Source organism: Pezoporus occidentalis, unplaced genomic scaffold, assembly GCF_034315485.1.
Source record: "Pezoporus occidentalis ecotype Australia unplaced genomic scaffold, CSIRO_AGI_Poc_V1 ctg187, whole genome shotgun sequence".
NCBI lineage: Eukaryota > Metazoa > Chordata > Aves > Psittaciformes > Psittacidae > Pezoporus > Pezoporus occidentalis.
This window is the reverse complement of record NW_026913715.1, coordinates 1,520,426-1,542,869: the sequence shown is the minus strand read 5'-3', so window position 1 is coordinate 1,542,869 and position 22,444 is coordinate 1,520,426. Positions and strand designations below refer to the sequence as shown.

Here is a 22,444-nt window from a genome sequence, read left to right as displayed (position 1 = left end):
GAAGCACTTAAGGAAGCTGCTCAGTCTTTCAGCAGCCCTAAAAGAAACAGTCTCTCTCTGCAACTTGGGTGTTTGCTTTCTCTATGCTCTGGAAATGTGCTAATTCAAACCACCAAAGGTTTAAACCACCATTCTGAAAGCGACGAATTAAAAGAAACTAAAAACCAGTTTGTTTCAAGGGAGATGTGACCTGCTTGTTTTTGCTGTGGAACAACAACTTTAAAACAGCTCCCTTCACTTTGAGACAGAATCATCTCCCTTTATTTGAGGGGTTACATGTCAAGAGGGATGACATGGCAATGTTCTGCACAAAACAACAGTAAAATGCAAAACTATGCAGAAATCATGAAACATGGTATAATTTACTAAGACAAACCTCTGCATTTTCAGCCACAAGAAAACTGTTCATAAATTAAAGCTAAACTCAAAGCTCAGTCAAGAAATCATCCCATCTAAATTGGCAGAAGGGGTGGCAAGGGCTGCCATGCAGCATTTCAATACTCACCCACAAAACAAGCCATCATTTCTTTTCCATGTTTACCCAAAAGTGAATTCTGGATGTTCCCCCTCCCAGGCAACCCTGCTACTAACACAGCAGAGCATTATTGCATAGAGCACACTCAGGTTCTTCTGCTCTGGATACCAAACTGGTCTATATAGCTACCAGCCAAGAGCAGAATGTTCCCAACAGCACTCAGAACCTATCTTGCACCCTGCTTTTCCTCAGTAACTATGCAGCCAGAGCTCATGAGAACATTTCAGAATGCCTGGTCAGCACTAGGCTTTATTCTCTAAGACACGGGGCACCATACCTAAAAACCTTGATCTTTACAAATACCATAGCTCTGAAGCAGTTTGAGGCAATCCTTTCTAAATCATGATCATTCAAATGTCTAAGTTTAATCAATGCTTAATGATTCATGCTGGCTTGTATGCTCTGCCAAGTGATTTATCTCAAGAACCACAGACCAGTTTGTTCTTACACTCTCCTGAATGCAGACTTCCAGCTTGCCATCCTGCACCACGTAGATGCTGTTGTCCAGCTGCCCAGGGCGGAAGATGTATTCACCTTCATGCAGCTGCACAAAGAACATGTGTTTGCACAGTTCCAGGAAAAGAGGCTTCTCAAAGTGGCCAAGGACCCTGCAGGGAAGAAAAGGCAAAGGGACACCTAAAATTAACATTGATCTTGGAAAATCCTTCCTATATTAGCAGAGCACCTTGCACAAACAGTAGAGGAACACCAGAGCTGCTTGTAGCATGGCAAGAAGAGCAGGAGTCCTCAACACAAGTGCAGAGCACTGAGAAACACTGAAAACACTGCAGATCCTTTTTTGAGTAGCTCCCCAAGCAACACCAGCAGGCTCCAAAGGAAGTACATCCAGTCTTCCTCAATCCAACAGCAGCTTTGGAAGGGGGAGAAATATAAAAGCCTGCAAGATTCACACACTGCGCAAGAAGTTACCCCATGGAGCTTTCCCTTTCAGTACAGCTCCCTGCCCACAAACCAGAACATGAGGAATACTGAAAAAAAAAGGGGAAAATTCCTGTCATCTGCATATACCTGTAAGTCTGGAATATTCCATCTCCTGCTGGTAAAGTGCAATTGGGCTCCTCTGACATTGAAACTACCCATTTGCTACCAGGCAGACAGAAATGCGCATCTTAAAGCTGATCAGCACAGCACCAGAGGGACCCTCTCATGGCCCCACGAGCTCACATTTTAACAGGCTCAATCAATCAAATTCTACTGCAACATCAATTAGTCACAGGAGGTCAGAATTCCACAGCAGAAAGTTCAGGTGACTTAAATAGCAGTTTTAATAGAGTGTGTTTGACCTTCAAGACTAAACTGTACCATAACTGGGAGAGAAATAAGCATGCACAAACAAAACCAAAATTACAGATCAGATCTCATCCTCTTTGCTGGGTCAGCAAATTTAACCCCTTGCTGAATAGGCACAACGCCCATCCCTTGTCTCAACCCACCAAAGAACTGTGGGGATTAAGTTAACTTTGATTCCACTTGCACACTTTTTAGCCCAAGAAGTGAAGATTCTGCAGTTTATGGAGTTGTCAATATGGGATCCAATTAACATTTACCAATTTTGGTGTTTTCTGTACAAAAAAAATTAGCTGATTCAGTCTAAAGGGGATTTTTTCAAATGCACTGACAGGAATCTGCTCATGTTAGAACAGATAGCTTTATGATCACTATCCTGAATTCAGGCCACTAACCCATGTCCTTTTAGTTTTTTTGATGCACTCAAAGATTTCCCTAAAGTTTTTAGAGAATTAGATGTCATCCCTGGCAGTGTTCAAGGCCAGGTTGGACACAGGGGCTTGGAACAAGCTGCTCTAGTGGAAGGTGTCCCTGCCTGTGGCAGGGGGTGGAACTGGAGGAGCTTTTAAGGTCCCTTCCAACACAAACCAGTTCTGTGATTCTATGATTTGTTCTTTCCTCGTGCTCAGATGAATTTTCAGTCAACTCCTTAAAGCTTCTGACCATGCAGTGATAAAATTTAAGACTTGACGCAAACTGCCAAATGCTCAGATCACCTGAACATCCAGCAAAACCCACATCCAAACTTATCTTCCCATTTAACGTTACCTGACATTTTTAAGCATGTATAGGACTTCGGAAGGCAAATGGGAATTCTTGACATCAAACTCTGTCAGATCTGCCTCTAGCAAAGAGGGAGGCGGCTCTTTGGGCTGCAGAGTGGGACATTCCTTCTTAATCCGGAGAATCCTGCAGAGAAAACACAAGTGAGGAAGTTCAGGAACTCCTTCATTTGTTTTAAGCATGGGCTTTGCACTGCCACCACAGCAGAGTGCAATACTAGAGCACACTCTGCCTAAAAGCAACCCTTATCAACCAGATAAAACGGGTGTTCCACCCTCCTGCCCTCCTTCAGCAAAATCGGAGACGCTACTGCAGGCACAAACCACTGGAAACTCCCCAGGAAAGTATCAGGCTGTCAAAAACCAGCAGTATGGAGAAGTGTGATGCTTGGGATAGGTTCCCAAAACCAGCCTCCATGGCATGAATATTCTCCTTCCCAAAGGCCCAAGTACCTTTTAGCCAAAGATAACACTTTTGCGCGTTTCCGCATCCGCTGGCGAGGCACAGTGTTCCCAACCAGGGAGTTTGGGAGGGTTGTAACCTAGGGGGAAACAATGACAGCAAAACCACTCATTAAAAACTGAAACACGAACACATTATTCCAACCTCCAAAGGTTCCAACTCTCATCTACCAAGTCATTAGACCATGAGCACAGTGAAGCACTCGTGTGAGACCCCAGAGGACTGGAACATTGATTCTACTATCAGCTTCTTTCTAGAAAACAAGTTTAGTAAGTGACTAGTACAGTGGTAATGGAAGCCCTTGGCTACCGGGTTCTTACTCAGGAACACTCAGTACCAGGCAGCCAAGTGACATGTAAAGCACTGATGCTCCTAAACGGGCCTGGTTCATGTTTGAGCTGGAGACCAGCAGCACCCAGACCTGCAGCAGCGCGTTCACGCGGTTTTACCGGTGACCAAGTGCCACCTGCTGGAGAAATGCAACAACTGCAAGAGCAGGAAACCCCCTCCTGGGCTACCTTTAAAACACTCTCCGTTTGTTTCTCTAAGAGTTGAACCCCAGGAAGAAGTTTCTCTCACAAAAACCAATCTGAAATTGGTTTGGAGGCCCTTTGGTGGGTTTTTGTGGGGGTTTTTTGTTTAAGTAAAATCTTGGTACTTTATCAAAACTCCACGAAGTACAACCATCAGAGGTTAGTTTGTTATAGTCTACGTCTTATTCAGGAATAACAGCAAAAAGCAAGGTCTAAAAGTCCAAACCAAACACTACCTGAAATGATTTACCATGGGGAATTCTAAGTGTTCTTTACTTCTTGTGTTCCATATGAACAGCTGTATTGAAGAACACTAAAATTACTGGCAACACACACAACTTCCTTTCACTGAGGGCCTTTTTGGCGAAGCAAAAGCAAGGCTCAGGAGTAACCTCCTCCCTCCACAACAAAACAGAGCTCCAGAACTGAGCACAGTGTTTAATTTAGCCCTAGCATCTGAATTCACCCCAGCATAGATCAGCAGTGTGGAGGCAGAGGGCTGCAGTGCTCCTCAACAAGCATGGACTAACAAAGCCAGGTTACCTACCTGCACCTTGTTTTAATACAGATGTTGGCTTTAGGTGCCCCAGCAACATAGGAGCACACACACACTCAAGCCTGTCACCCTACAGGGCACAGCTCAGACCCCTCAGCCATGCTCTGGCTTTGTTCCCAATGGGAGCCAGTCCCATTCCTGCCCCCCATCTCCCTCTGGGAGCCCACCAGACGCACACCCTGGTTCTGGCTCTATAATAGGGATGGCAGAGAGCACTTAAGTCAGGATTAAGCAGCCTTTCTCCTTCACTGTCTGTACCCACCATCATTCAACAGATGACTACAAGCAATCAGTAACCATCTGGTACTCTGAAAAGGGGTCTGAGTTCCCACCCGAGTAACAGGCAGCTTCCTAAAGACAGGAGTTAGCAATAGAATCTTACATACTAAAACTGCACATGGAGGTCCATGAAGCCACTACATAGATTTTGGTATGGGAAATGGTAAGTAAGGAAGTCACCTCAGCCTCCAGGACCTACTGCACAAGCTTGTAACACCACCAAACAAAACCACTGCACTGACACAGTCCCTCCTGATCCTGCTGAAAAGATGAGCTCTTTTGATCACAGTGGTACTGTCAGTCAGGAAAATAAATGAATCTCACGTTCTACATACATTATGTAGAACCATAGAATGGCTGGGGTTGGAAGGGACCTTAAAGCTTGTCCAGTTTCAATCCCCTGCCATGGGCAGGGACCCCTTCCACTAGAGCAGCTTGCTCCAAGCCCCTGTGTCCAACCTGGCCTTGAACACTGCCAGGGATGGGGCAGCCACAGCTTCTCTGGGCACCCTGTGCCAGCGCCTCAGCACCCTCACAGGGAAGAGCTTCTGCATAAGAGCTCAGCTCAGTCTCCCCTCTGGCAGGTTAAAGCCATTCCCCCTAGCCTGTCCCTACAGGCCCTTGTGCAAAGCCCCTCTCCAGCTTTCTTGTAGCCCCTTTAGGCACTGGGAGACTCTTCTCCAGTAGCTTCAAAAGAAACATATCCTGAGAAGAAAGACAGTAAAATTAATCTCCTCAGATAACTGGAATTCGTGCTGAACACCCAGCACACCCACTGACAGTAACCTAATCCTCTAACGGAAATGGCTGTCTGCAGGTTTCCTCAATTCACTTTGCCACAATTTCCAGAAAGACCCACTTGCAAAGATAAAAGCAAAAAAACAAATAAATAAAAGGGGCAGTTCATATCAAACAGGCAGCCATGGCCTCAAGGGACTTAACCAGCTGATGCTGAAAGATTCCCAACTGATGGAAAATTCCTGATGAGACCTTTCAGAACAATGGGACAGGAATGACATCGGGACAGGAATGATATCAGGACAGGAACCTGAGAGCACAGGCGGGATTCCCTGGGAAAATCCAAGGCAATAACTTCAACATTGGGATAAACCCTTCTTGAACAGTCTCCAATGAGACAGTTTGATAAGTCCTGTTTGCAGGTGAGTACAGAACACAAGAGCTCAGTGAAGTGCTTGTGCTCCTCCCAACCAGGCTGCATACTCAGGTGGGAGAGGTGTCAGCTTGGAAAGCAAAGGCAGTACTGGAAGTCATTATCTGAAAAGGACAATCCTGAATACAGGATACACTGAGTATCTTCACTGAAATCTCGAACACTGAGAAGAATGGATTAAACAATCACCAAATCCATAGAGAAGTCAGACAGTCACTGATTTACTACTACCTTCACTGATGCAGATATTCTTGAAAGGGAAGGCCTGGAGGAGCAGAAGCCATCGCTGTTCCACCAGAGACTGTCAGAATTCCAGGAGTCTTGAAATATCCCCCCAAATCCAATGGAATTTTATACATTGAAGGCCCTGGGCCAGGGTAAGGAAGTGAAGCACTGCAAAGTCCACAGCACCTCCCAGACTGGATTTTAACCTTTACTTCCCCCTCCCCGTGGCAGAGGCACTCACCTTCCTCATGATCTTCCGCCCATAGAACATCACCTTGTCCCGCTTGCGAAATCGGTACTGAGGCACCTGAGGCTGAGGTTGCTCTGGAACACAGAAGTACCACATCAGAGACCACCACCTGCAGCTCCACACTGAAGGGAAGGACACTGAGCACAGGTTGGTAACTGTGCTATAACACGCTTAACAGCCATGGCTCCCATCTCCAAAGCAGCAAGCTTTGGAATGTGAACCAACACAAGATACCTCATTACCCAGCTCTGGTTAGCCAAGGCAGACTAGGGAAGAGCTGGCTTCAGGCTCTACCTAATCCCCAGGGCAGAGAAAAAGGCTCTCTCCATGGATACAAGGTTCAGGTAATTTTAATCTCACATGGGAAACCTCCAGTTCAGCCGTTTCTCATTACTGTGACACTGAAATCGTAGCAGGGTTGAAATTCTTTGCATGATTTGCAACTGATACTAAAGATATCGCACAGCAGAGAAAATAAAACCCTGCAGCATCCTGCACGTGACAGGAATTCTATGTTCAGACCTGGGTGAGTGAATCAACACAAGTTCTTCACCCTTTTAAAGCTGTCTTCCTGCCAGAACCACAACCTTCACAGCTAACATCTACCACGTGTTGTTATAAACACACTGAAGGTAGCAGAGAAAACTGTGTTTAAAACACACACAGTCATTAAGTACTTACTAGATTGTCTGACTCTTCTGTAAACGACAAACACCACAACTGCTATGAGTAGTAATGCGACTGCAGCTCCAATTGCAATTCCAGTCAGCTGTGAGAGGAATTTAGCAGGGAAAGAAGTTAGTAACTTCTAATGTTGAGAATTATTAAGTACTTTGTGGAGGGCTGGAGCACACTGAGCACACTCCAGTAAGATGTCTACAAGTCAAGTACGTTCATAAATAATTCACTCATAAGTTCACATACAAGATATTCAGCATTTTTTCCCCAGAGATCTGTGATCAACTCCATGTGCATGAGATGAAACAACAGGAATAACTCCTGCCTCATGCACAGCAACAGCAAAGAAACAAACACTCAGACTTTGGCTGTGACTTAGTAGAACTCCTACACCTCGCACGAAGCTATCTCCTAGTTTTGCACAGCCAGTCCTCCCCCAGCTGATGGAAGCTGCACTTACCATAGTGGTTTGTATCCTGTCTTCCACAAACCGGAGGATCCGGGTCCCGCCAGCTGGCAGCACAGCCTGGCAATGAAAGGAAGGTGAGAGTAGTCTCCCATTAGGAAAAAAAACCTCTGTAAAAGCATCTCAGCACCTGGTCTGCTGCATGCAACACAACTTCATTGTTATTTTCCAACATCTTTCTTCTATCTAAAGTCCACTTTGCCACCACAGGACAAGGGAAAGGGGTCACCAGTGGAGCATCAGTTCAACACATTCCTAAGCATCCTAAACCAGGGTCAGACAGCCAGGGGATAACATTTCCTGGTGATCCTATCTTACTTCAAGCAACAAGGATGAGAACCAAATGTGAAGGGCTTTATGAGACTGAGAAAAAAAGTCATAAAGCAGCATAACAAGAAAACAAAGCACACGGGAACAAGTTCTAACTGCAAGTATAGTGTCCTGGGACCTATGCTGACCATTTTGATCAGGAAAAAAGCTGGCAGTTAAAACAAGCTCACAAATGCCAGCTCAAAACTTACCAGAATGGGGAGGAGTGGGGGAAGCAAACCAAATATTAGGAAAAGCAGGAAACAGAGTACAAGGACAAATACATCTCCCTGTAAGTCTTCAACCTTACAAGGACCTGAATTTACAGGCAGCTCTAGGCCCAGTGTTTGCCCTCAGCTCCTGAGATGACCTCCTCATTCAGCTTTGTCACCAAGAGGAAACTGAAATGCACACCAGGAGCCACCAAACTAGTCCTGCTCATGGAATTCATTCCAGTTCTACAGCATAAATAAACTCCTGCCTAAGCAGCCAACTCAAACAGAGCAGTTTGTCATCTTAGGCTGCTTTTAACAGGGCATATCAACAAGTTGTCTTCCCAGCATGAGTCAAACTAACCCTACCACCACATTTGTCAGACTATTATTAGTGGATTGTAGTGGAAAGTCACAAGAATTGGAAAAAAAAACAAATGAAAAGATGAAAATTTGTTAGCAACAAATCCAACACATGCTGGTAAAATGTTCTTGGTGCGTCTGTTGTGGTCACTGCACTGATTTCCCCTTGACAGTGTCAGGGACACGCTCAGTTCTGCTACTGTGCAGGCCTGTGGGGTCTCAAATAACAGCAACCATAGTAGTTGCCAACTGACAGTCACATTGCTGCTGTCAGGAGAAGAAACATATCCATGAGCAAAAGAATAAACCATGTACATACACAGCCAGAGCTCTCGTGTCTCAGTGCAGAAAAGCAACAAGGGAAAGAGGAAATTCACACCTCCAAGAAAAACCAAGAGGTTCTTGCAAGGTTTCCCATGAACACCAGTGAAGACATGGTATTTCCCCTCCCTGCCTAATGGAGTGTCCTCTCAAGCACTGACAATCCTCCAGGAAAAGCAGACCAAGGAAGCAGACAGGTTGCACCCATACAGATACTTGAGACACGTCAACAGCTACCGGTACAGGACAGCATTTGAGAGAAGTATGAGGTGGTGGTGAAGTCATCAGCTCTGCAGGGCCACCTGACAGCCCAAGCCTGCAGGACCTCTCAGAGGAGGGCTCTAGCAGCACTCCAGAGCTTCCTCTGTGTCTTACACAGAGTATTCCAGTGCCTAAAGGGGCTACAAAAAACCTGAAGAGCTTTGGACAAGGGCCTGTAGGGATAGGCCAAGGGAAATGGCTTTAACCTGTCAGAGGGGAGACTGAGATGAGCTCTTAGGCAGAAGCTCTTCCCTGTGAGGGTGCTGAGGCACTTGCACAGGGTGCCCAGAGAAGCTGTGGCTGCCCCATCCCTGGCAGTACTCAAGGCCAGGCTGGATGGGGCTTGAACAAAATCTCAGCTCTCTCTGCATGTCATACATGGCTCCACTCACCCACAGCTTGACTACAAGTACTGGACTTTCCCAGAACGCTTCTCAGCAGTGTGCAGGTGGGATGTGTGCTGGTTTTAGTTGTGGAAAGAATTACTTCCTATTGTGGGCCTTATCCTTCATTGCTGTGACAAGCACCACGGGCCTTGCCACAGGACTGTGACGTTTGTATTTATAAGCAAGAACAAACTCAAGAAGAGCTTGTGGCCAAAGAACACCACATTTTGCCGAGTTTAGGATAAAAAACATACTGTTGAAGCAAAAGGCACTTCAATCAGATCATCACACTAACAGCTTGGAACATGAAGCAGATTTTGAATGGTTTGCAGTAAAAAACATGTTAAAATTTAAAATACTAAAAACACACACAAAACTGCACTAATACTGAAGTTTTTGGAAAGACAAAAATCTCGCAGGAAAGGTGTTTACAAAGTAAAGGCAGCTAAAGACATTACACAAGCGTTATCAAATTCAGCACAGTAGCTTTCAGCTTCTGCAGACAGCAATGGGGAAACAAAGACACCCAAAATCAACAACAAAGCATATCGTACCTCAAGGCTGGTGCTGTTGCCGTCTTCATCCATGTCTAGAGATAGGCCAGGAGCACAAATGAAAACAAGACAAGAGCCAGTTAAGAGATGGCCTCACTCTAAACCAAACTCTTCTGAACTCCCCAACACAAAGCGTCACCAGAACAGCTCTTCCTGTCCGGCAGAACCAGCCAAGTTAGGGGAAGCTGGGTGGTTTTCTACTTCTTTTCTTCTGAGTTGAGCAACAGAGCCCAGCACCCTTTCGAGGAGAGGCTCTGATACCGGCACCGACAACACCAATCCTCTGGGCTGTGTACGACGGAGCTTGGCTCTGCTGTACCTCAGCTCTCCTCAGAGAAGCCTCCCCCCGAGACTCCCCAAGTGCTGGCAGCACCCACGGGAACAGGACCCCGGTGCCTACACCCTGCAGCACCCGCGGAGCCACCGCAGGGGGTCGGTGTCTGTGAGGAACCGAACATTGCCCCATCCCTGGCAGTGTTCAAGGCCAGGTTGGACACAGGGGCTTGGAGCAAGCTGCTCTAGTGGAAGGTGTCCCTGCCCGGGGCAGGGGTTGGAGCTGGATGAGCTTTGAGGTCCCTTCCAACACAAACCATTTCCTGGTTCTGGAAAGGCACCGGAGCAGCTGCTGCCGGGGGACGCTGTTTACCGGGGCAGACCCCTCACAGACGAGCGCGGCCCCGCCAGCCCCGGGCCTCCCCATCAGACCGAGCTCCCCCCTAAGCCCCATTACACCAAACCACGCAGCACAGACGCCAAAAGCAGGTCCCCCAGGGCAATGTCCCGGCACGGAGCGGCACGGCCCGAGCCCACCGGGCCCCGCTCCCCGTCGGCGGGAGCCCCCTCACCTGCCGCCGGTCCCGGCGCCGCCAGGTCAAAGGTCATCCCCGCGGCCCGGGGGCGAAGTTGGCGAAAGGAAGACCCCGCCCGCCGCCACCGTCCGCTGAGGGGAGCTGCAAACCCCGCCCACACCCGGGGTTCCTCGCTGCTGATTGGCGGAGGAGTCCCGGTCCCGCCTTTTTGGGGGCACGATAGGCGGAGCGGGTTGGCGGTGGTGTTTCGGCCAATAGGAAGGAGCGGTGTTAGCAGGTGTCGGGCCCGCCATGGGGCTGCTGCAGGAGCTGGCCCGCGGGCTGGTGCGGGGCGCGGACCGCATGTCGCCGTTCACCAGCAAGCGCGGGCCCCGCACGCACTACAAGGGCCGCGGCGCCCGGCGGGCCGGGGTGCTCACGGCCGGCAAGAAATTCATCCGCATCCCGCAGATGGTGCCGGAGTTCATCGTCCCCGACCTCACCGGCTTCAAGCTCAAGCCGTACGTGTCGTACCGCGCCCCCGAGGGCTCCGAGCCGCCCGCCACGGCCAAGCAGCTCTTCAGCGAGCTGGTGGCTCCGCGCATCGAGAAGGACGTGAAGGACGGCACCTTCGACCCCAACAACCTGGAGAAGTACGGCTTCGAGCCCACGCAGGAGGGCAAGCTCTTCCAGCTCTTCCCCAAGAACTACATGCGGTAGGCGGGAGCGCCGCCGCCCGGCGAGGCACGACCCGCACCGGCACCAGGACGGGACTGCTCCGGACACCGGCCATTAAAAGCAAACCCTTCCTCCTCGGTCTGTCTGCAGTGTCTGATACACATCGCGGGGGACGGGGGTGGGGGAGGCAGTTAGTGCTTATCTCCCATCATGGCGTGCCCGGAGCTGCTGGGGGGAGCGGGAGGCGGCTTCTCTCTGGGTTGCTGAAACATCAGCGGTTCCTTCGCGGCAGGAATTCCTGGCTCGGGGAACGGGGCGGGGGGGTCACAGCGTGTCACCCTAGGGCAGCGTGGGGCTCCCCGCCAATGGGGAGCAGGGTGTTGCTAATACTCACACCGAGCAGCAGCCACAGGTAGTGGGAACTTGTCAATGGACTGACCCCTGTCCATGCCCTAGACTCCCTCTGAGGAGAGACCTGCAGCCCGCGATGGGCTTTTCCAGGTGTAAAGCTTTCAGAGTAACTCAAGATGCAGTTCATGGGTGCGTTGAATGTCCGGTCCTTAGTGCAGCTGCTTGAGGCTACAGAGTAACTGACTGTATGTGAAGCATGGCTCGGGAATTGTTATTTTTGGATATAAATTCCTGGCAGAGCAGAGTCTTCCTGATCATCAAATTAAGTGGATACAAGTGACACATAACCGTGTGCAGTGCTTTAAAGAAGAAACTGCTGAGTTCTAAATGTTTAATGCCATTGGAAAGAGCATGTTTTCTTAGAATTCCAGACTGGTTTGTGCTGGAAGGGACCTTAAAGCTCATCCAGCTCCAACCCCTGCCACGGGCAGGGACCCCTTCCACTAGAGCAGCTTGCTCCAAGCCCCTGTGTCCAACCTGCCCTTGAACACTGCCAGGGATGGGGCAGCCACAGCTTCTCTGGGCACCCTGTGCCAGCGCCTCAGCACCCTCACAGGGAAGAGCTTCTGCCTAAGAGCTCATCTCAGCCTCCCCTCTGGCAGGTTAAAGCCATTCCCCTTGGCCTGTCCCTACAGGCCCTTGTCCCAAGCCCCTCTCCAGCTTTCTTGCAGCCCCTTCAGGGACTGGAGCTGCTCTAAGGCCTCCCCTTCAGGAGCCTTCTCTTCTCCAGGCTGACCCAGCCCAGCTCTCTCAGCCTGGCTCTAGAGCAGAGCTGCTCCAGCCCTCGCAGCATCTCTGTGGCCTCCTCTGGACTCGCTCCAACAGCTCCACATCCCTCTTGTGTTGTTGCCCCAGAGCTGGATCAGGGCTGCAGAGGGGTTCATTCATCTGTAAGCCCATCAGAGTAATGGCTGCACAAAGCAGTTTTCTGCCTCCAGCTGGGGACAGGGTGCGTGGGCAGAGGTGGTGTTTTGCCCCCTCCCTCTGGAGATGTTTCTTGGACTCCACTGGCACTTTCCAGAAGGATGAGCTCTGCCATAGGGCCAGAGCTGAAGGCAGGGCTGTAGAGCAACATGTCCTGCACCCCTGAATGCCCACACCAACTTGGGTTCAACAATTCACCTTCCCTGCATAAGGGCTGATTAAACAGGAGACTCCTCACCCCTCAGGCAAAGCAAGTCTGGCATAACACTAACTCAAGTGCCCCAGTCTGGGTGCATTGGTGACTCCTCTCCAGCTTTGCCCACCTCGGACTCCTCTTAATCTCATGTGGCAATAAAAAAGCATTACAAAGTTTTAAGATGTAGTCCAAAGCTGTGTCACTACAGGGACAAGCCCTGGGTGCTCTCACTGAGATTAAACTTCTAAATTGTGCTTCTTCTCTAAATTGAATTCCCTTTGGGATAATAAAGTTGCACGTCTTTCCAACATCAGCATTTGATAGCACGTTGTCATGCCAATCCCAATAAGCCAACATGAAGAGCTGAGGAAAACACTAATAGAGGGTAAAAGATTAGTGACTTTGTTCAGTTCTAGTGGTGGACTTTTTGGTTGCAGTGCCAGTCTGAATTTAGTGTCTTTTCCAAGTGCTGGTTTCTTACTAGAGAACCCTGAAAGGCCTCTGGAGTGCTGAAGACCAAACTTAATTTTCATTAACAAATACAAACCAAAACGCTGGGGTTTCTTTGCCAAACTGTGCCGTTCATTTTCACTCATTTACTGCTCTGAACAGCAGCTACCCAACTGAAATAGATGATTTTCAGTGTCTTTAGAGAAATACTGTCCAAAAGAAAAGGGTAGATACAGGTTAGACGTTTGTAATTCCGGATGCAATTTTATGACCCCTGTCCAAAAAAAACCTTCTATTTTTGTGAAGCAGCACAGTTTGATGTGATGTCCATGTGGCTGTACTGACACTGGTCTCAACACAGGTTTCTGTCATAAGCACCTGCAGCTGTGACTTATGCCTGGGCAATAGCAGGTCGTTTTATTTCAAATCCTTTGGTCAAGCTACCGTGTGTGTTTATTAACTGAATGGTGACATTAAATAGAAACGATTTGCCGTGACATTCAAGGGACAGAAATAGTTTTAAATGGCCAACACCATGGTAAACGTTTTCTAGTTGATTCAAAAGATCTGGTTGTAGAATTGATATAGCTGAAAAAGCTATAGCTGATAAAGCTGAAACAGTGTAACCAGCAGGGCCAGGGCAGTGATCATTCCCCTCTACTGGGCACTGGTGAGGCTGCACCTCAAATCCTGTGTTCGGTTCTGGGGCCCTCACTACAAGACAGACATTGAGGTGCTGGAGCAGGGCCAGAGAAGGGCAATGGAGCTGGTGCAGGACCTGGAGCACAAGTGTGATGGGGAACGGCTGAGGGACCTTGGGGGGGGTTCAGTCTGGAGAAAGAAGGCTTGGGGGGACCTGATCACTCCCTACAACTACCTGAAAGGTAGTTCTCTTCACAAAGAGGGTGCTCAGGCATTGGAACAGGGTGCCCAGGGCAGTGCTGGAGTCACCATCCCTGGAAGTGTTCACAGACCATGTACATGAGGCCCTCAGTGCCATGGCTTAGTGGTGGCCTTGGCAGTGCTGGCGGAACCATTGGACGTGATGAGCTTAAAGGGCTTTTCCAGCCTGGCTGATTCTATGTGAGGATCATTTGCTCCAACCCCTAGAGAACACTCACTGCCACCACACACCCTGAGCCTGGAGCACTGCAGGCACTACAGGACAGGAGGAAGGTCCTCACTGGAGAACCTCACTGAAGAGCCTCTTAAACCCAAAACAACCAAGAAAGAGAAATCACTTCTATCGATTTTATTTTAGAAACATCCAAAAATAGGGTGTTTTTTTTTAACAAAAGCTCTTGTTCACAATACTAATACGAATCCCCATGTAACAGTGCTCAAGAATGTTCTCCAAAATACACATTCACCCTTGAACAAGGGGGTTTGAAGCAGCATGATCCTTCCCAGCTGTACCTTGGTTCAGAAGCAGCACTGTTACAGACAGATCCCTGGTGCTGGTGTTTCTTTCCCCCCAGACAACTAAATTCTTTAGGACCCTCAAAAAGTAACCACGCAAGCTAGATGTTACTTACCTAATTTAAGCTGGTTTTTTGTTTCTAGGAAGATAATAAGAGAAAGTGTTCCAGAATTGGTGTTTTGCTGCTATTTCACAGTGAAAAAAGAAAGCTAATGGAGCAACCATGAGAAACCTGCAGCCATCCCTGGAGGTAGTTAGGGCAACATTAGTAAGATTTTGGTTTCTGTACTTAATTTGACCTTAAAAGATGTCAGGAAACACTGCTTATACTTTGTGGAGGTTTGGATCTTAAAGCTGTTCACCTTTAAAGAACTGAAAGCTCTTGACTTTGGAGCTAAAGATACGTCTTGCTGTGGAGAGTGGGAAGCGTGGCACCTGCACATGTACTGCTGACTGCACTGGTTCTGCCAAGCCAGGATGTGCTCAGCTCAGAGGTGCTCAGCAAGATGACAACCAGCTGGTGAGGCCAGTATAAAGTCAGGCTGTGGAGACACCAGAATCCTTAACAGGAAAGGCCCCGCTTGGAGCAAAGCCACCAAACTGCTGCCGGTCACACCAGTCAGTCGGGATTTCCTTCTAGAAAAGACTTTCTCCCTTGGGAAGATCACCATAAGCCCCTGGCTGTAAGCATATTCTCCAAGTCCATCCCAGTTGGCAGGTTGCACAGCCACACCTCTGCTCGTGGGCTTTTCCAAGACACTCAGGGATCCTCTGAGCATAGTGTTCATCTACAGGCAGCAGCGCAGACGGGTTTGGTTTGTGATGGAAGGAGGAGATCAGGATTAAGACATCAACCAAGCAAACACAAACCAGCCCCGGAGGGATTCAAATACAAGGTACAAACAAGCAGCCACCGAGAGGAAGGTGTCCTGCTCGGAGTGAGTACAGTGAGGGAAAACTAAATAAACGTGTCTGTTCTTGGCCACAGGCCTCAAAGCAAAGTGGAATTCCATCAGCATCGGCCTTACAAGACTCACAAGCTCAACAACAAAACTGGAGAAGCCCAACAGAAATCAGATAGGACCAAGTGCAGATGTCACTCTTGGCACAGGAGTTTTCCTCCCCCTCTCCCCAGTTCTGGTCAGTGCAGACTTTGGGCTGTTCTTTCAGGTGGAGACCCAGCACTTGGAATGAGGCTCATCTCCCACTTCCACACATGAAGGATGTTGTCATAGAAGGAACAAGTTGCTACAATACTCATTTCCTTGGGGCTGTCGAGCGATGTGGCTGAATCACTGGCCAGGCCCATGCCTGAGGGTCTCTTGGCTCCTGAGCCAGAACCTACCCCTCGGGCTGGACCCACAGCCAAATCCAAGCTCCCCTTTAAATCAGAGCCCCCAGCCAGCTCAGGAGCCCTGGGCAGCTCAGGATCCCGCTGTGCTTTGAGTGGTGGGGCAGGGCCTTCGCTCTCCTCATCCAGTATCACATCAAAAGTAGCTGTAGGAGACTCATAAATGATCTTCAGGTTTTGGACCTGAAAATTCAGTCTCTCATCTCCTTCCTCTGATCTTCCCACAAGCTCCTCTGAAGATTGGCATGCAGCAGTGGAGTCCTGTGTGGCAGTCAAGGAACCCCTTGGACACAGCCTTGACCAGTCAGCCCCATAGGCCAAGGAATTGTGCAAGACATAGGATGACAGGATGGTGCATTCCTCTGTGTTTTCCGCTTGAAAGAAATAATAACATGAAATGAGCAGAAATCAAGTTGGGAAATGGTGGCAGCCTGCCCAGAAGCCATTCTAGCATTGGCTGTGTCCTACAGGAAGAATTCTCTGGTTATTGCTGTAGGAGCAATAAGATCCTGCCTCTCCTGATGATTTCTCAGCCACTTCTCATTAGTCTTGATTTTCCCTGGTTCAGTAAGCAGGTGGGAGAAGAGGCTTTAACATGCATGAGGATAGAGAGCCTCATAATTCAGAACACCTAATAAGGCTCAAGAAAGCCAAGGCAGCTCACAGGGTGACCTGCACTGAGCCCAAACACACCTGGGGACATTACCAAGCAGGCTCTGGTGGGCAAGAAACTGCAGATGTGTGAGCTTTCAGCATATGCCTGTGACATCCAGTGGACACCAGGTCCTCCATCCCCTACACAGGAGAAATGTTATCCTCATTTCACAAGCTGCAGATCTGCCCAAGGCCAGGAGAAGCCCAGGGAGGCAACCATTTTATGTCAGGTTGTATTTGTAATGTGAATGCAAACAGCTTTTTAATCATGCAAATACCCTCTGATTCACACAGAGGGTTTATTCGTGCTATTCTAGATTAACCAGACTGCACAGCATTTCCTTGTTGAAGCAACAACCAATCCACCAGCAGGTCAGTAACTTCTGCTGACAGTAAAGCACCACCTGACATTCAGAAGAACCTCTTTGAAACCATCTAGATGAATAATAACCAGAAGGGTCACATTGACAGGCAAAGTCTTCACACCAAACCAAACAGGCTTTCTGCCCTCAAAGTGAAGTGATGAGATATTAAGAGATGAGTAACAACAGTGCCTGTGCACAGCCCATCAGGCCGATATGAGGACAGGTCTGGGAAAGCTGGAAGAGTTACCTCAACCTGGAATGAAATCTCGCTACTAACAACATCCAGGTCGTTCTGGCAAGCTCAGAGCTGGAATCTCCCTGTTAACCCAGAGGCAGGACAGGAGAGCAGCACAAGGGCACCTCCAATCCATGGACCACTCACCCAAGCTCCCGCGGCAGTCGAGGATTTTGAAGCCACTCTGCATGCAGGCTGCCAGCAGCACGAAGTCACACGTTGGGTGCCACTTCAGCCTCCACACACCACCTTCAACGTGGGTGTCTGCCAACAGCTGCTTCATGTTCCTGGTGTCCCACAGCAGCACGTGCTCGTCATAGCTGGAGACAGGTCACAAATAAATGGGCAGAGAAACAACAATGCTGGTGCAGAGCAGCAAGCACAGGAGAAACTTAGGGAAGATCCCGTGCTCTCCACCACACTGGATTTCTGAAGAGGCCACACCTTGAGCAGCAGGAGCATGTTCAGAGTAACAGGAGACTGGTGACACTAATGAAGAGCAGCCCAAAGGGACTTACCTGCCAGTAGCCAGAAGGTTCTCCCGGTGGGGACTGCACTGAATGCTGCACACACCCATGGAATGTCTGCAAAGAGGAACACAGAGCAGAGGGAAGAGGTGACTTGAGAAGGGATTCTTCCTTAAGTTTCAAAGGGTTTGGGGCCACATTACTGCATCAAGGTGTCAGGAGAATAATGCAAGCTCAAAGTTCAATCCAGTGAAACACCAAATCTGTTCTCCTACACAGTCCTACAGCCTTTCCAAGGCAAAACTTCTACTCACAGTCTCTCAGCACAAATATTTTCTACTACTATGTGCACCATGAACTGCTGTTCAAAGCCTGCAAGAATTTCAGCAAAGCAGCTCCATTCCCAGGAGTCTTTCCTCCCAACATTACTATTTCCATAGCAATAATCCATAGTGTATTTTAAGGTTGCATATCAAATTTTACCAGAGCTCTGCATATTGTTTTCATCATATTCTAAAAGATAGTTTATGCCACCAGGGAAAAAAGAGATTACTTAAAGTGAATGAACAGTGGAGAATAACATATTTTCTAAAATCATTCCATACTAAGATATCCAAATTTTACACACATAGAAATTCCCAAAATAAGTGTAAATCAGGATCCTTCTTTTAGGAAGAAGCTACATCAGGAGTTGGTTTATTATGTTGAAGGATATGGAGAAGAAAGTTTCAACCTTAAATTATCCTGATTATAGAATCAAAGAAAGGTTTGTGTTGGAAAGGGCCTTAAAGCTCCTCCAGCTCCAACCCCTGCCACAGGCAGGGACACCTTCCACTAGAGCAGCTTGCTCCAAGCCCCTGTGTCCAACCTGGCCTTGAGCACTGCCAGGGATGGGGCAGCCACAGCTTCTCTGGGCACCCTGTGCCAGCGCCTCAGCACCCTCCCAGGGAAGAGCTTCTGCCTAAGAGCTCATCTCGGTCTCCTGTCAGTTTAAACCCATCACTCCTTGACCTGTGCCTACAACCCCTGATGAATAGTCCCTGATGACAAACCCTAACAGATGCCTCCATTTCCCCAAGGTGGCAGAAACAGGACTCCACTGTCCCTGCATGTCTCTGAATTCCATGCCTCGGGAAGGGGATGGGAGCATGGTGTAATCACACACACCCACTGCAGGTCCAGCCACATACACCACTCACCCACCTCCGGCTGGTGAAGACAGGATCCTCTGGCCTGCGCCTGGTGTCCCAGCCCTTCAGCAGGTTGTCATCTCCTCCTGCACAATGACAGGACATCACTGCCCTGAGTGATTACCCAAAGTACAGTTTATAAGGTACAGCTTCTCCTAATTAAATCCAACCACTTCCCACAATCCAGAAGCCTTTTCCCCCAGCAGAGGCCTCACTTCTTTCAAGAGGTGTGATGCCAGCAGCACACTCATCCCTGGAAGGAAAAATCCCAAGAAACACACATCCCTAAACAAGATGCCCCCACCCCAACACTCCCAAATGAGATTCTCAGCCCTTACAGACCTGAATACACAATATCCGTGTCCCAGTAATTAAAAGCAGCAATCCAGGCCTCAAATTTGTGAGCTTCCCACTGGTTCAGGATATGCACAGAAGGAGCAGATTCATCTATGGCCAAAAGATTCAGCTTCCCCTCTGAGTCACTGCTGATCACTCTCAAAGGACATCCACTAGAATGGAAAACAGAAAACAGTGGAAATTACTGAAACAATCAGAGATGTTTGATTCAACTGAACATTGACAGAAACTGGTACTGCAGCAGAAGGCAGGCACAGATTTATATTGTTCTTTTCAGCTTCAGCCCATCCTTTCTTAAAATCATCTATACCAATGATCCCCATTCCCTGATTCACAGCAGGAGCAAACTGCTCATATGAGGGAAAGAAAACAAGCCCTCGCTCTGTTCTTCTCCTAGATGCAAAACCTGATTTCTCACATGCTTGATATTCCATCAATAAACAAATTCCATATGAAGAGGGATTTTAATTTTTCACACTGACATGGACCTCTCAAAGTCTCTTCCCTCCTCTGGAGTGCAAAGAAATGTTTTATTTCCCTTCTGTCACAGACATCGGAAGCACTGGCTGATCCTGACTGTTCCTGCTCTCTTCCTATGGCCCCCAACACAAGCGGGACATGGAGCTCTCAGAGTGAGTCCAGAGGAGGCCACAGAGATGCTGTGAGGGCTGGAGCAGCTCTGCTCTGGAGCCAGGCTGAGAGAGCTGGGCTGGGTCAGCCTGGAGAAGAGAAGGCTCCTGAAGGGGAGACCTTAGAGCAGCTCCAGTGCCTAAAGGGGCTGCAGGAAACCCAGAGAGGGGCTTGGGACAAGGGCCTGTAGGGCCAGGCCAAGGGGAATGGCTTTAACCTGCCCGAGGGAGACTGAGATGAGCTCTTAGGCAGAAGCTCTTCCCTGTGAGGGTGCTGAGGCGCTGGCACAGGGTGCCCAGAGAAGTGGATCCCACAGTAGAATCCACCAAAGAGTCATTCAAAGCCCTCAACTTATGCCTGAAAGCTGTCGCACGCACAATGAACTCCAGTACCAGCCTTTACCTCCCATGCTCACCATTGCTCTCGTCCAGTGGACCAGTCTAAAGACAAAGCCAGACACTGTGCACCGAGATCAACCCTGAAGCACGGCTCCAACATGCAGCTGTTCTTCTACTGGAAAGAAAAGGGATGGGTTAAGACTGGGAAGACAGCAGGTATATAGCAAAATCTGTACTGCTTACTTCCACTGCAGGTGTTTTCCAGAGACAGATGAGTATATTAGGGTCCCACACTAAAGAAGAAATGAAATGTCCCTGCTTTTATTAACTCTGCACTTTCTGCTACATTTACCACTTAGTCTGTACTTATTCTAAACTGACAGTTCCCAGGATATGCTTCTATGCCCTGCATTTCCCACTCCGTGCAGGTGGGTAGAGCCCAGCCAGCCTCTCTGGTGCCAATTTGTGGAATTTATAAGAAACATTATCAGGAGGCAAAAGCAATGCTTAAAAAGCTAAGCATACTGAGGAAGCCATGGAAACCATGCAGCTTTCCTGCAAGTCTCCACACACTGCTGATAACACCAGAGATCTATCAATGGACTAAATCCAACTTCAACAGCAGCAGGCGTTACAGCCACCTACCTCGCTTCCCGTCAGGTGGCAAAACTCCACGGCGCCTGTGGAGTCTGCAATGCCAACCATGGGATGTTCTGCAACAGGAATGTGGCACCTAAAAGATCAAGTGAAACAAGTCTTGAATATCCATCTTCCTTGTATTTTAGGTGGAGGACAAGGTCATCACTTTTATTCCAGGATGCACAAGAAGGTACTTGACCAAAACCAAAAATCTTACGAAGAAAACCTCAGCCTCCTCAAGTTCCACATGCATGGAACAGCAACGGAGCTGGTGCAGGGCCTGGAGCCCAAGCGTGATGGGGAATGGCTGAGACCTGGGGGGTTCAGTGTGGAGAAGAGAAGGCTCAGGGGGGACCTGATCGCTGCCTACAAGTGCCTGACAGGAGGATGGAGCCAGGAGGGGCTGGGCTCTGCTCCCAAGGAACAAGGGATGGGACAAGAGGAAACGGCCTCAAGCTGCACCAGGGCAGGTTTAGATGGAGCTGAGGAACAATTCCTGCCCCAGAGGGTGCTCAGGCATTGGAACAGGCTGCCCAGGGCAGGGCTGCAGTCACCGTCCCTGCAAGTGTTCACACAGCGTGGAGACGAGGCCTCAGTGCCATGGGTTAGTGGTGGCCTTGGCAGTGCCAAGGCAGGGAACGGTTGGACTGGATGAGCTTAAAGAGCTTTTCCAACCTTACAGATTCCATGAATCTCGGCTATATACATACTATATAAACATATCTAAACATATTACACATACTATTAAAACAAGAGGCAACTGCTCATAAGCCAGCACAAGAGCATAACAGAGAAATGAGCATGGTCTTTGCTTACTGGAACAAACAGAGAACACTTCCCTCCAAGTAGCCAGGGACACCGTCATTAACAAATACGACTCTTGCTGCTGCACCAACAGGCAAAAGAGATCCCCCGAACAGCAGCCATGCCCCAGTCCCTGCTGGGCCAGCGTTACCATTTGATGTCCAGGATGGCAGCGGTGTCGATCCTCTGGATTTCGGTCAGCGGGATGAAAGGCTGCTCCTCGTTGTAGTGATAGAGGTAGAGGCGGCCAGTGCGGTCACAAGCCCCATTGCTTCCCCGGCAGTCAGTCTGTACGGGAAACGGGAAAGTCACCATGGCTTCAGCGGTGCTTCCTCCTCCCGCAGACCTCCCGCACCAGGGCTGCTGCGGGAGCAGGGCTGGGGGCTCCCGCTCGTCAGGTCCCTCCCTTGCGGGGTTAAGGCCAAGGCAGCTCCACAGCCCCGCACCGGGCGGCCCCTCCCCGCTGCGGGGAGCCACGGCCGGGAAACCACGGCGGGCCCCGCTGAGGCGGCCGAGGGGACCCTCGGGCCCCGCTGAGGCGGCCGCGAAGGGCGGGCATCGCCGCCGAGGCGCGGTCTCACCTTGTCGGGCGGGCGCAGGTGGTAGGTGCCGCAGGCCAGGATGCTGTGCCAGCCCTCCACCGGGCACCACTCCACCGCGTCCGCGCTGAACTCCGTGTCCACCACCTGCAGCGTCCGCGTCCGGCACGGAGCCGCCATCTCGGGGCGGGCTCACGCTGCGGGGCGGCTCCGGAACCGCCGCCCGTCTGCTTCCTGGTCACGGGCGGCCCCCGAGCCCGCCCGCTCCCGCAGCAGGAGGAGGAGGAGGAGGAGCCCCGCGGGCCGAGCCGAGCTCCGTCCCCAGCCCCCGCGGGGAAGGGTTCTCCATTAACGCC

General features: G+C 49.5%; 4 protein-coding genes across 5 annotated transcripts in view; 1 reads left to right on the top strand and 3 right to left on the bottom strand.

Annotated features, from left to right (window-relative positions):
• Nucleotides 1-10,616, bottom strand: part of PNPLA7 (patatin like phospholipase domain containing 7) — a 124,760-nt gene extending 114,144 nt beyond the window's left edge. The window contains exons 1-8 of the mRNA XM_062616027.1: nt 10,498-10,616; nt 9,653-9,687; nt 7,241-7,306; nt 6,784-6,871; nt 6,094-6,176; nt 3,079-3,167; nt 2,612-2,752; nt 984-1,143 (exon numbers count right to left, since the gene is read on the bottom strand). Of these exons, the coding sequence (XP_062472011.1) occupies nt 984-1,143; nt 2,612-2,752; nt 3,079-3,167; nt 6,094-6,176; nt 6,784-6,871; nt 7,241-7,306; nt 9,653-9,687; nt 10,498-10,534 (699 nt within the window). The 5' untranslated portion in view covers nt 10,535-10,616. The remainder of the gene's footprint in view (nt 1-983; nt 1,144-2,611; nt 2,753-3,078; nt 3,168-6,093; nt 6,177-6,783; nt 6,872-7,240; nt 7,307-9,652; nt 9,688-10,497) is intronic.
• RPL12 (ribosomal protein L12) overlaps nt 1-22,444 on the bottom strand; it is a 137,238-nt gene that overhangs the window by 94,528 nt on the left and 20,266 nt on the right. The gene's annotated exons all lie outside the window — the stretch shown is intronic.
• On the top strand, nt 10,713-11,255 carry MRPL41 (mitochondrial ribosomal protein L41). Its single transcript, XM_062616031.1, has one exon. It carries the CDS (start codon nt 10,753-10,755, stop codon nt 11,158-11,160), a length of 408 nt encoding a protein of 135 aa, XP_062472015.1. The 5' UTR covers nt 10,713-10,752; the 3' UTR covers nt 11,161-11,255.
• Nucleotides 14,337-22,304, bottom strand: DPH7 (diphthamide biosynthesis 7). 2 transcript variants are annotated; one of them, XM_062616025.1, is made up of 9 exons: nt 22,131-22,304; nt 21,701-21,837; nt 20,752-20,839; nt 20,184-20,278; nt 19,124-19,290; nt 18,795-18,867; nt 17,643-17,708; nt 17,272-17,444; nt 14,337-16,244 (listed from the first exon to the last, which is right to left on the bottom strand). In XM_062616025.1, exons 1-9 carry the CDS (start codon nt 22,266-22,268, stop codon nt 15,661-15,663), a joined length of 1,521 nt encoding a protein of 506 aa, XP_062472009.1. In that variant the 5' UTR covers nt 22,269-22,304; the 3' UTR covers nt 14,337-15,660. The 2 variants fall into 2 exon arrangements, with proteins under 2 accessions (XP_062472009.1, XP_062472010.1); XM_062616026.1 differs by lacking the exon at nt 14,337-16,244 and adding an exon at nt 16,251-16,429.